Consider the following 12,936-nt stretch of genomic DNA (forward strand, 5'->3'; position numbering starts at 1 on the left):
ACATCATGCTGCAGAAACTCATTAAATAAGATTATCATTATTCTTCTTTCAAGAAATTACCCAGGGAAGTCTCACAAAGTCCTGTTTTCCTTTTTAAAGAATAATGGTAGTAAGTTAAATTAGTCATACCTCTGAAGAAAACGTGACAGGAAATATTGTTCTGGCTCACATTCCTGAATACTTACAAGTGCATCCATACCAACTTCCACATAACTGCTTTTTTTTTTTTTTGGCAGTACTGGGGATGAAACCCAGGGGGATTCTACCTCTGAGCCACACTTCCAGCTCTATTTTTTTAATTCTTTATTTTGAAACAGGGTCTCATTGAGTTGTGAAGGGCCTGAGTTGCAAAGGTCCTCCCTAAGTAGCCGAGGCTGTCTGCGAACCATGATCCTCCTGTCTCAGCCTCCCAAATGCTGGGATTACAAGTGTGCGCCACCAAACCCGGCAACCTAACTGCTTTTAAACAAATAACTCAAGACAGAAATATAAACCCCAGAATGCCTATTTCCAAAACAAAACAACAACAAAATACCAAGTTTACTGAAGCAACACTAAATGGGTCATCCTTACCAGGGCCTGGCTGACATTGCCTCCGGTGGCAAGTGACTTGAAGTGGCTGCTGTTATAGACCAACTGAACTTCTGAAATCTCCACTGTTTCCAGTTCCTCTTGAGTCTGTCGATCGATCACATGCAACTTTTCTACACTGTCCAAGAGCACAACTGTGCGTGAGTTTATCCACTGCAATTCAAGCACGCAACAAAATAACAGTGAGGTCCAGTCCACATCATCATTCCAGAGAGAAAGAAAGCTTGGCCACTCTCCATGTTCATTTAACAACTTAACATGACAGCACAAGCACAGCGAGAACCCTTCAGTGACAGCCCAGAGGAAACAGTACTCAGTTTTAACAGTGTTAATTGTACTTTAATAGTATAATAGTTCACTTTCTTAGTGTACTAAGAGCTGTAATAGATTACAGGATATATGGGATTTTAGAAGATTTCTTTAAAGACATATTGGCACAAATGACTTCAGCACAATGACAAACTGCATTTTTACTTTTTATATTGATGAAACAAAAGGTAAGTTAGGTCTCATAAGTTTACATAGCTGGTAAAAGGATGATTGTTAGCACTGCAGCAATACATATTTTAAAACAGAAGCTATATACTTTTTCTTTTTTTTTTTTTCAGTACTGGGAATTGAACCCATGGCTTCACACATGCTAGGCAGATACTTTACCACTGAGCCATCTAGTCCCTAGAACAGAAGCTATATGAAACACATATATGTGTATTTCCTTCCAAGCTATTTTAATTTTGAAAATATTAACTTGATGATTTAAAAATCTTCTTTATAATACCTTTTTTGTGGTAGTATTGGGATTGAATCCAGGGGCATTCTATCTCTGAGCTAAATTCCCAGCCCTGTTTTATTTTTTTCACTTGAAACAGGGTCTAAGTTGCTGAGAACCCGTGATCCTCCTGTACTGTACCTCCCAAGTACTGTGATTACAGGTATATGCCACCATGTCTGGCATAATAATACCATTTTGACAAGTTTCCTGAGTTATGTATAAGATTTCTTATCTTTAAAAAAAATTTTAGAAATCTTAATCCCTCTCCAAGAAATAAGTCTTAAAACCTGCTCCATCAGAATTCTAAAGGAGACAAAAGAAAGTGCTTCCCTGTCCTTTCTGACTTATTTGTTTGACCTATTTCATGCTATCAGAGATTATTTGCATGCCATATCAAAGATAACCAAATAGAAAATGGATTAACTTCTTTTAGCTATAAGCTAAAATTATACTGTATCATTATATAATGATCACTATAAGGTTCTCCCCAACACCAAAAAAAAAAAAAAAAATCTCTATCAAAGAGAGGGAATTTGATATCCAATTCCTGTTCAAAGAACTTTTTTTCCCTTTTTTTAATTTTATTTATATGTGGAACATATTGAAAATGGTATACATTTAGACTGTGCTTGGTGCTCTCTCCCTCCCACCCCCATTCCCCTTCCCCCCCTCCCAACAATGAGTGTCCAGGTTGACCATGCTATATTCATACTTTTACACATATTCAGATGTAACTCCTCCATTAATCAACCTCAGCCTTCTTCCTCCCCTATCCTTCCATTCTAGCTTTGCTGAGATTTCCCCTCCATTATCTGGAGTCCCTCTAGTATCCTTCAAGAAACATTTAATACCTTAGAAAAGTTCTTAGAAAAAAGAACTTTTTTTTAAGAACTTTTCTAAGGTATTAAATTGATTACTTCGAAAAAGTGTCATCTAGGATGTTTAGCCTTCTAGAACTTAAATTCTATAATTCAGTGCTAGTTTTTAGATACTTCAAAAGGTCACAACTAAAAGAAATAAAAATGACAAAACAACTAAATTTAATCATTATTCCTGAGATTAGACCTTCACAATTTCAAGTATTGATATTGTTGTAAACATACCTTTTCAAGGCATTTACAAAATAATATAATTGACGGTCATATATGGATACGTCACTGCACAAATGAAAACACCAACTGTCCTACTGTTAGGACAGCTACTTGGGATTACAGGAAATTTTCCAGGACATACTCATAGGCAGAGTTTTAAACTTTCAATCATTTTATTTAGTTAGTTGTTTGTTTGTTTGTTTATTTATTTATTTGTGGTACTGGCGGTGGAACCCAGAGGCTTTCTACCTCCAGGCTATACTCCCAGCCCTATTTTCTTTTTCTTTTTTTCTTTTCTTTTTTTTTTTTTTTTTTTTTTTTTTTGGTGGTACTCCGGGCTACACTCCCAGACCTATTTTTACATTTTTATTTGGAAACAGGGTCTCCTAAGCCAGCGCACGCGGCTGGCTTCGAACCTGCGCGATCCTCCTGTCTCTGCCTCCCAAGCGCGGGGATTACAAGCGTGCGCCACCACGCCCGGCTCCCAGAACTATTTTCTATTTTATTTGGAAACAGGGTCTCACTAAGTTGCTGAAAGCCTCACTAAGTAGCTGACGCTGGCTTCAAACCTGTAGGATCCTCCTGTCTCAGTCTCCTAAGTGTGGGGATTACAAGCGTGCACCACCATGCCCGGCTCTTTCAATCATCTTAAACAGAGTGATAATGATAAATAAATTCTGAAAACCCATGTTAGGTGATTCAACAGGGGTTTCAGTGATAATAAAAATACTGATGTCATAAGAATTTGAGCAAAATTTGTTCATAAAATGTGTATGGAAAAAGCATTATAGGTTTAATATTTCTTATCTGGAAGGCTAAGAACCAGATATTTTACAATATTTGCATATGTATATGGAGATATCTTGGAAAAGGAACCCAAATCTAAATAAGAAATTCATTTATGTTTTAGATACACATAGCCTGCAGGTAATTTTTTACAGTATTTTTAGTGTGCCTGCATTCTGACTACGACCTGTCACATTTGTCAGGTGTTGAAACTCCACCTGTTCCATCATGATGGCATTCAAAAAGTTTTGGATTTTGGAGCATTTCAGTTTTCAGATTTTTATACTAAGAATACTCAATATGAATTTCTAAATCAATAGAATATCAGTGAGGTTAAAATGAAGTGTGGGTCAGGTAGTGCACACCTTTAGTCTCAGCATTTCGGAGTCTAAGGCAGGAGGATCACTTGAGTCAAGGACTTTGAGACCTGCCTGGACAGCATAGTGAGACCCAGTCTCCAAAAAAAAAAAAAAAAAACCAAAATGTAACATGAAAGCCAGGCATAATGGTGAGCTCCTGTAGTCCCAACTACTGGGGAGGCTGAGGCAGGAGGAAAGTGTAAGCCTAAGAGTTTGAGAGCAGTCTGGGCAACACAGCCTAAGAGTTTGAGACCCTGACTCAGAAAAGAAAAAAAAATGTAATGTGGAACTAAATTAATAAGCCATATGTTATAAAGAAAATATTTTACCTATATCTTGAAAAATTATATATTATCAATTTGGAGAAAAGAACACTTTTTGTCTTTTAGATGGAAAAATGAGGCATTGCCTTAAAAGGAATGTTGTTATCAGATACCGATGCCCTAAAAACAGTAAAGATATGAATCCAGAAATATCATAATTATACTGTTCTCAAAATTAATATACTATTTGAAGAAAATGAAATTTGACATAAAAAACTTTTAAACCATGGAGTCATTAAGAACTGATATATAAGTTACAGACAGAACTCAGAAAAGGTTTTTAGCCACAAGAAAAGAACAGGTGATACAAATAAGCTCCTGAACTCATTAAGACAGGCACATAGCTGGGCGTGGTAGCGCAAGCCTGTAATCCCAGCATTTGGGAGGCTGAGACAGGAGGATCACAGTTCACAGAGAGCCTCAGCTACTTAGTGAGGCCCTTTGCAACTCAATGAGACCCTGTTTCAAAATAAATAATAAAAAATAGGGCTGGGGGTGTCGCTTGGACAAGGAATGCTCCTGGGTTCCATCCTTAGTACCGCAAAAAATAAACTTTTTTTTAAAAGACAGGCACATAAGTACAAAAATGTGTTTATAGAGAAAGTAGGACAATAATCCTAAAGAAACCCACCTAAATTCTTTTGAACCCTGATGTTCTTTTGAACTTTTCAAGACAGTCAATAAAACTTTGTTTGGTTCTGCCTGTACTCAGCAGGCCAAAAGGCAATAATTATGTGGCATCATATCAAACTCACACTTCAATATAAGCTGAATTTCACTTCTATCTATATGTGTATGATAAAGGTCATGTTCGTGGCAGAAATCCTGGTAACTTTAAAATACCATGAATCAAGAACAACTGTATCAAATAAATGGGGCATTCAATTTGAATTATACTCACAGTAAAGTTGATGAGATCATAGTACAGGTGGAGGTGCTTTTGTTTAGTAACATGTATTGCTCCAGATTCATCTCTTTTTACCTGATGACGGAATGAAAACAATCTAAATATTAGTTGTTGTTTAAGGAATTTTAAAAAATATTTAATTATAAATCATCTATAGTATGATTCCCACTCAGTGTGTAGGAACCCAAATCACTGATACTTAGAAAAACTATTACATAAATGAAAAAAATAACTTGTTCCATGACCTGTACCAAAATACAAGGCCTATCAGGCTAGTGGTCTAGTTAGTGCTAGAAAATGCTAAATAATATTCACTGTCATAACTCAAAATAATTCTATCACATGAATAATTATAATTAGCTAAAATAAAAAATGAGATTGGTGGCACAGTATGATAAAGCCAAACAAAACATTTTGTTAAAAAAAGCAGTAGCTATGATGCAAAACTAGACTTTTCTGAATTATAATACTTATAGCTCATACAACCAAAAATTTCCCAAAAGAACCCCTAGTACCTATGTCTTACTTCTTATACCTATAGTTTGCTTTCTGCACTGCTGCAAGGTAATAAAACAATGAAGAAAGATGGAGCACAGGCTCCAGCTGGCCACCTGAAACTCATGATATTCAATTCAACCTGCACAGCAGTGCATGAGATGTCTTTCTCTTTAAGTCTGGATTCCTCTTTCCCTTAGAGTCCTAACACTTGCTACCTTAAAACAACAACAACAACAAAAGAAAACCTGAGCCGGGCGTGGTGGCACACACTTATAATCCCAGCATTCAGGAGGCAAAGACTGGAGGATCGTGGTTCACAGACAGCCTCAGCTACTTGGTAAGACCTTTTGCAACTGAGTGAGACCCTTTCAAAAAATAAAAAGACTAAAATATACGACTGAGGGTGTGGCTCGGAGGCAAAATACCCCTGGGTTCCATCCCTAGTAACACACACACACAAAAAAAAAAAAAAAAAAAAGAAACTGAGACTCCATGACATGGGCCCTTCAAAGAGTGCCACCTTCATTTCACTAAATCATTTGCCCAGAGAGAAAAAGTGCTCTCATAAAGTTGACATATGCTGCCTATGTTGAAAGTGTTTCACAAACGGAAAAGATCAATGCCAGCATTACCTACCCACCCCAAAGATGTCCTCAAGTTCTTGAAGGCGATCACTTTGCCAATATGAACTCCACCTCTAATCCCTCCATCACTGTTCAACATAGCCCCTCCCTTGCTGGCAGAGTCATTTATTTCTTTTTAGGGCTCCTTTCCTTTTGCTCTCAAACATGTTTCTGGCTTCTACATCTTCAAATAGAAAGTAAAAACAAACACAAACCCTTTTCTTGACTTACTCCTTAATAGACTTTTAAATATATTCTTCTCACAACAAAACACTATGTATGAGCTTGCTCCTCTGGAGACCCATTTCTTTAACAAGGTTCTATAATCTAGCTTCTGCTCCATTCCACTGGTAAGTAATCTTCTGGAAAGGTTCTAATGAAGTACTTCTTGCTATGTTCAGTGGTCTCTCCTGTCTTCCTTTGATCATCCTCTAGTATTGGCCTCACCCTGAAACAAATACTGTCCCCCAAATTTTCCTTGTCTGTTTTGTCTGTGATGCCATACTACCCCATTTCCTCTCCTACCTCTCTGTGCCTGCCTTCATAGGTTCCTGTTTCCTTTTCTTTTTCCTATTCCTTGTATGAGTATTCACCAAGGTTATCTACTATGGGGTTTAGATGAGTGTCCCCCAAAGGCCCATATTAAGGCTTGTGAGGTGGAGGGACCTCATGGGAGGAAGTTGGGTCACTGAGGGTGTGCCCTTGAAGAGGATGCCACCCCAGGTGAGAAGCTTTGCTCCACCACTTGCTCCCTGCCATGATGTTCTGCCTTATCACAGACTCAAAAACCACAGGACTGACCAACGACACACTGGAACTTCTGAAACTGTGAGCCAAATACAGTTGTCCTCCTTTAGGCTGATCATCTCAGGTATTTTGTTACAGTAATGAAGAGCTGACTAACACATCATGGCTGCTCTAGGTTTTTATTTTCAGAGCTTCAATTACCTTTTCTGTCCTGAAATTCTCATTTGTACTTTAGCCATCAGCTCATAGACACAACTGAGAGTCCCACCTTCACTTCCAACTTAGCACACTGAAACCCTTCCTAGTCATTTTATTTTTATTTTTATGTGGATCATATTGAAAATGGCATACATTTTCACAGTACTTGATGCCATCTTCCCGCTACCCCTGGTTCCCTTTCCCCCTCCCAACAATGAGTGTCCAGGTTGACCATGCTACATTCATACTTTTACACATATTTGAATGTAGCTCCTCAATTAACCTCAGCCTTCTTCCTCTCCAGCTTTGCTGAGGTTTCCTTCCCATTATCTGGAGTCCCTCTGGTATCCCCAATACTCCCTAGTTTGGGCATATTAGAGAAACATATGTCCCTTCTCTTTCTGTGCTTGGCTGATCTCACTTAACATAATGTTCTCAGGGCTTTCCATCTTCTTGCAAATGACATGATTTTGTTCTTCTTTATTGCTGAGTAGAATTCCATTGTGCACATTTCCCATAATTTTGCAATCCATTCATCTGTTGATGGAGACCTAGGTTGGTTCCATATTTTGGCTATTGCAAATTGTGCTGCTATGAACATGGGTGTACATGTTACTGTAGTTCTCTGATTTCAACCCCTTTGGTAAGATACCCAGGAATGGTATAGCGGATCATATGGTGGATCCATTCTCAGTTTTCTAAAGAATCTCCACACTGATCTCCATAGCGGCTGAACTAGTTTGCACTCCCACCAACAGTATAACAGAGTTCCTCTTTCCCCACATCCTCGCCAGCATTTGTTATTTGACTTCTTTATGCTTGCCACTCTGATTGGCGTTAGAGAGAATCTCACGCCAATAGTAGTTTTGATGTGCATCTCCCTGATGGCTAATGATGTTGAACATCTTTATCTATTGGCCATTTGTATCTCTTCTTTTATGAAGTGTCTATTCAATTCAGTTGTCCATTTCTTGACTGCATTATTTGTGAAAGGAAAAGATCTTACTGGAGTATGGAACAGGATGCACTAACTTAGTTCAGAAGGTCAGGGAAAATGTTAACAGAGCTTTCTGTTGAAAGGAACACAGGAAGAGAAAACAGAGCTTTCTTGGCAGATGTGATAGCATATGTAAAAGGCACCCAGGACAAAGACTAGTTAGACAGCTATGGCAGAGTCCAGGGTAAAAATGTATGTGGAGCCAGGCATGGTGGCGCACGCTTATAATCCCCGCGCTTGGGAGGTGGAGACAGGAGGATCACGCAGGTTCAAAGCCAGCTGTGCTGGCGTAAAAGACCCTGTTTCAAAAATATAAAAATAGGTCTGGGAGTGCAGCCCGGAGGTAGAAGGGCTTCCAGGAACCCCAGTACCACACACAAAAAAAGTATGTGGATTGCACTGGGGAAGCAGCTATGGAAGAGACAAAAAGGGAAAAAAATGAAGAAATTTTAGAGGTAGAGTCAGGAGGATTTGGTGGCGGAGTGCATCTGAAGAACTAAAAAGCAACTCCTGGAGAAACTAGCTTGCAGGGGTGCACTCACTTTACTGAGCTAGGAACCAGAGAAAAAAACACACAGGTCCATTCTTAGCTCTATGACTCCAGTACACCTCTTTCTCCCAAATCCTCTACAACATTCTCATCTCTTTGCTTATGTTCTCTAAACTTTTGATGAGCACAAGAAGCAGTGTAGGAAGCATAAAACATAACTTCTTCTTTCATACAACTTACTTGTATGGCAAATATTGTTTGAAAGGCAAAATCAGTATGTTTGTTACTAATTGAGAGAACAGTTAAACGTTGAACATAAGCCGAGCATGGTGGTACACATTTGTAATCCCAGTACATGGGAGGCTGAGATAGGATGATTGCAGGTTCACAGCCAGCTTCAGCTACTTAGTGAGGCCTCCACAATTTAGTAAGACTCTGTTTCAAAATAAATAATAAAAAATAGAGATGGGGGTGTAGCTCAGAGGCAGAATGCCCCTGGGTTCAATACCTGGTAGTGCAAAAAAAAAAAAAAAGTAGAGAAGATAGGTACTCATGATACTTGCTCTTTAAGAACTAGGGTTAAGGTGGGTGTGGTGGCACAGGCTTGTAATCCCAATACTTGGGAGGCTGAGACAGGAGGATTACAAGTTTAAGGCCAGCCTCAGCTACTTATTGAGGCCCTCTGAAATTTAGTGAGACCCTGTTTCAAAATAAAGAATAAAAAACAGGGCTAGGGTATAGCTCAGAGGTTCAGTCCCCAGTACCACACACACACACAAAAAAAAAATAATAATAATAATAATACATAGGTATATAGGCATATAGTATGAATACCGACATGTTCACATTTATATTTATACATGCAGAAAACCCATAAATTATTTGTCAGCCAAAAGAAACAGAACTGAGAAATAAACAATGAAGGGTTATAGGGTTATAGAGCTAAGGATGATTGTTTTTTTCCCATGTTAACCATTCAAGTTTTAAATAAAAATTAAATAAGTCACTCTCTCTCCAAAGACTCGGGATAAACAAGATAGACTTTGTTGTCATAATATTAAGTCACGGGTGAAATGGAGGGGAAAAATTATGATATCAGACTTTATAGCCAGCCTACCATCATCTCAGGACTTACCAGAAGAAAATGAACAACATCTCCTCTGCAGAAGGCAAGCATGGGATTCACATAATTATGCACTGCCACAAAGTGCCAGGCCAGTAATGGAACACTGGAAGGATCCATCTGAGTGAGAAGGGAGGGAAAACTAATCACAGTTAACAGAAAAAGAACAAAAGAAAATTCTGGCTAGTGCTTCTTGATAAAAACCTTTCCTGGTTTCTCATAAAAATGCCAATCAAAATCTCATTGCTTGGGAAACTGAGACAGGAGGATTGCAGGTTCGAGAACAGCCTCAGGAAGTAGTGAGACTCTCATCTACCTAGTGAAACCCTGTTTCAAAATTAAAAAAAAAAATAAAATACAGCTGAGGATGTAGCTAGTAAGTAGAATGCCCCTGGGTTCAATCTCCACAAAAACAAAACAAAAAAATCCAGCCAAGCAGGACAGATTGGGAAGTGTCATGAAGGAACTTTCTGGGTTCACAGTAATGTTTTCTATCTTAATAGGGGTTTGGGTTACAAAAGTACATGGATTTATCAAAGTTTACATCTCTCCAGAGTTATGCATTCTTTGTATATAAATTTTATGCCAAAGGAAAAGCCTAAACAAATATTAAACTTTAGTTAATGATATGCATGCTCAATACTTACGGAAATGAGTATTGGTTTCTGTCATTTACTTTCAAATACATAAAAAACTAAAATGGCTTGATGACAGATAAAGAGATGAATAAATGTGTAAATACATAATGAAATAGTAATGGCAGAATTTGGACAGCTCATATACAAGCACTTAAGGAAAAATTCTTCCAACTTCTCTGTTTCCTTGAAAATGTTCATGATAAAATGTTGGAGAAAAATACAAACAAAACATGCAAGAAGATGCAAACACATACTACCATGATAAAAATAAAAGCCGAAACTAGCTAAAAAAGTCATACTCTAAAAACACAAGAAAGCAGCAAAGAGGAAGTTGAGGTATAAATAATACAGCCATCCATCCATCAGTATTCAGGGGAGATTACTCCTAGGAATTCCCCAACTCCTTTGCCTTGAGTAATAAAACTCTTATCAAGTCCCTTATACAAAATGGTATTGTATTTGCATATAACCTGTACACATCATCCTGCATGTTTTACATCATTTTTAGATTATTTATAATACCTAATACAATGTAAATGCTATATAAATACTTGCTATACTGTATTTCTGGGGCAAAATGACAATAATAATGCTTACACATATTCAATGCAGACACAATTTTTTTCTGTGATGTGAAACCCACAGATACACAGGGTCAACTGTACATTCTGGTAAGTGTAATTCCCTGAAGTAACATATCAGTGGCAGAAGCCAAGGAAAGCATATGGTAGTATCAATTTATGTTGGATAGTACAGTGGAGTATACACTATCAGTAGTTCAGTGTCAAAGCAGCAAACAGTGAGCATAATCCTGCCTCAGCGTGGCCATCATCAAAAACTAATGGTCTTCTAACACTGAAAATCAAGGCTGGAACTCAATACATCAACTGATCCTCCAGCCTTAAATCTAATAAGGGAATTATACTGCCCTCAAAAGGGTAGTGAATGAGGCTACAAAAATCCATGCACGAAATTAGGTGTGACCGCAAAGCACCAAGATAGCAATATAAAAAGACTGTCAAATTGAAGTTAAAAACAACAGCCACCTCTATGATGTTTATGAGAGAGAAACTCAAACTGATAAAGACAGAAAAGCATATGACCCCATGATCCCAGGCCACTGTAGCAGTCATCAGCTTATCCTACTTTGGTTACCTTACAGTAAGTCCAGACAACTGTATTTGGAGTGCTGGCTTCCACTTTACCTAACCTTCAGACAATCTCCTAGAATTCACCTCTTACAAATCATTTCCTTCCATCTTCCCACATGGCCCTTCCTTTTGCCAACAAGATGGAGAGGCACACTTACCCGTCCATAGGGAAACGTCATCCACACTTTCAAGGATGGTTTCAATCCAATGACCAGTATCTTTAGGGGAAAAAATTTATTTTCAATATTTACCTCATAATTTTCAACTTGTTGATATTCAAACATTAAAAAACTTCATCTTAGCCAGGCGTAGTGGTGCATGCTTGTAATCTCAATACTTGGGAGGCTGAAACAGGAGGATCGTAGGTTCAAGGCTAGCCTCAGCTACTTAGTGAGGACTTCTGCAGCTTAGTGAAACCCTATTTCAAAAAAAAAAAAAAGAATAAAAAATAGGGCTGGGGGTGTAGCTGAGAGGTAGAATGTCCCTGGTTCAATCTCCAGTACTACGAAAAAGTAAAATAAAAGTTTCATCACCTAATACACATACCTTTGTTAAGGATGCCATGGCCAGTAATGAAAACTGTGTGATGGGGTGATCTTTCAATTCAGGCTTAGAATGCAGAGGCTCAATACAGCAAACTTCACCCTTGGAACCACTGAACAGACACCGAGATTCACAAGTTCTCACTCCCATCACTCTCCTGAAAAATGCAACCAAGGAATTCAGAACCAACTTAGCAATGACCCAAAGCACTATCACCTCCACCTTGGACAGCTACAGTGGCCTCCTAGCTCCTACCCCTGCCCTCAACAATCCAAACTCCACAGGACAACAGTGTGATCTTTTTACTGTGCAGCTCAGATCTATCATTCTTCTGCCAAAAAACATTCTATTGGCTTTCCACTGTACATAAAATAAAACTCAAACTCTATACTTCTATCTTTAAAAAGTCCTGTAAGATCTGACTCCTGCCCTTATTCCTCTTCCACTATTGTAATTCCTGACAAAGCCACACACTGGCCATCTTTGCCTTGCTCCAGAGGCCAAGCTTGTGCCCACCCAGAAGTCTTTGCTTTCAAATGCTCCTCTGCTAGAGTGCTTCCTGCAGATCTTTACAACTGTTGACCTGTTCATCATTCAGTTCTTTTTACATGTCACCTTCTAAAATAGGCCTCTTATTTTTTTCTGGACCAGGGATTAAACCCAGGGGCCCTGTACTGCTAAGCTATACCCCAAGCCCTTTCCCCTTTTTACTTTTTTTTTTTTAAATTTAAGATAGGGCCTTTCTGACTTATCCCCAGTGCATTCCAGCACACTGACCTGTCTTAGTTTCTTCACAGATATTGTACCTATCTGAAGATATTTCATTTATGTGGCTGGTTTATCACCTGTCTCCCCATCCTCACCCAAACCAGAATGTAAGTTCTGTCAGAATAGCAACCATGCCATTACCCTACCTAAATTGTGCTACTTCTTCATAACCCTGGTATCTAGATAAATGTCTACACGTAGGAGATGATCAATAAGCACTAGCTGAATAAATGAATCACATATTTTCAGCAATTGTGCTCAGTATTCTAGAAGCTATGAAAAATACAATAAACAAAGTTAGGCATTAGCCTTGAATATTTACAGAAAATAA

At 38.3% G+C, this 12,936-nt stretch overlaps 1 protein-coding gene across 3 annotated transcripts in view; it reads right to left on the reverse strand.

Annotated features, from left to right (window-relative positions):
- Positions 1-12,936, reverse strand: part of VPS8 (VPS8 subunit of CORVET complex) — a gene marked incomplete at both ends in the record, with an annotated part of 223,582 nt that overhangs the window by 179,589 nt on the left and 31,057 nt on the right. For all 3 annotated transcript variants that reach the window (XM_080696055.1, XM_080696056.1, XM_080696054.1), the window contains 5 exons: positions 574-744; positions 4,824-4,904; positions 9,518-9,625; positions 11,453-11,512; positions 11,841-11,994. In XM_080696055.1, the coding sequence (XP_080552181.1) occupies positions 574-744; positions 4,824-4,904; positions 9,518-9,625; positions 11,453-11,512; positions 11,841-11,994 (574 nt within the window). The remainder of the gene's footprint in view (positions 1-573; positions 745-4,823; positions 4,905-9,517; positions 9,626-11,452; positions 11,513-11,840; positions 11,995-12,936) is intronic.

This window comes from Muscardinus avellanarius, assembly GCF_963383645.1.
Source record: "Muscardinus avellanarius genome assembly, chromosome: 5".
Lineage (NCBI taxonomy): Eukaryota > Metazoa > Chordata > Mammalia > Rodentia > Gliridae > Muscardinus > Muscardinus avellanarius.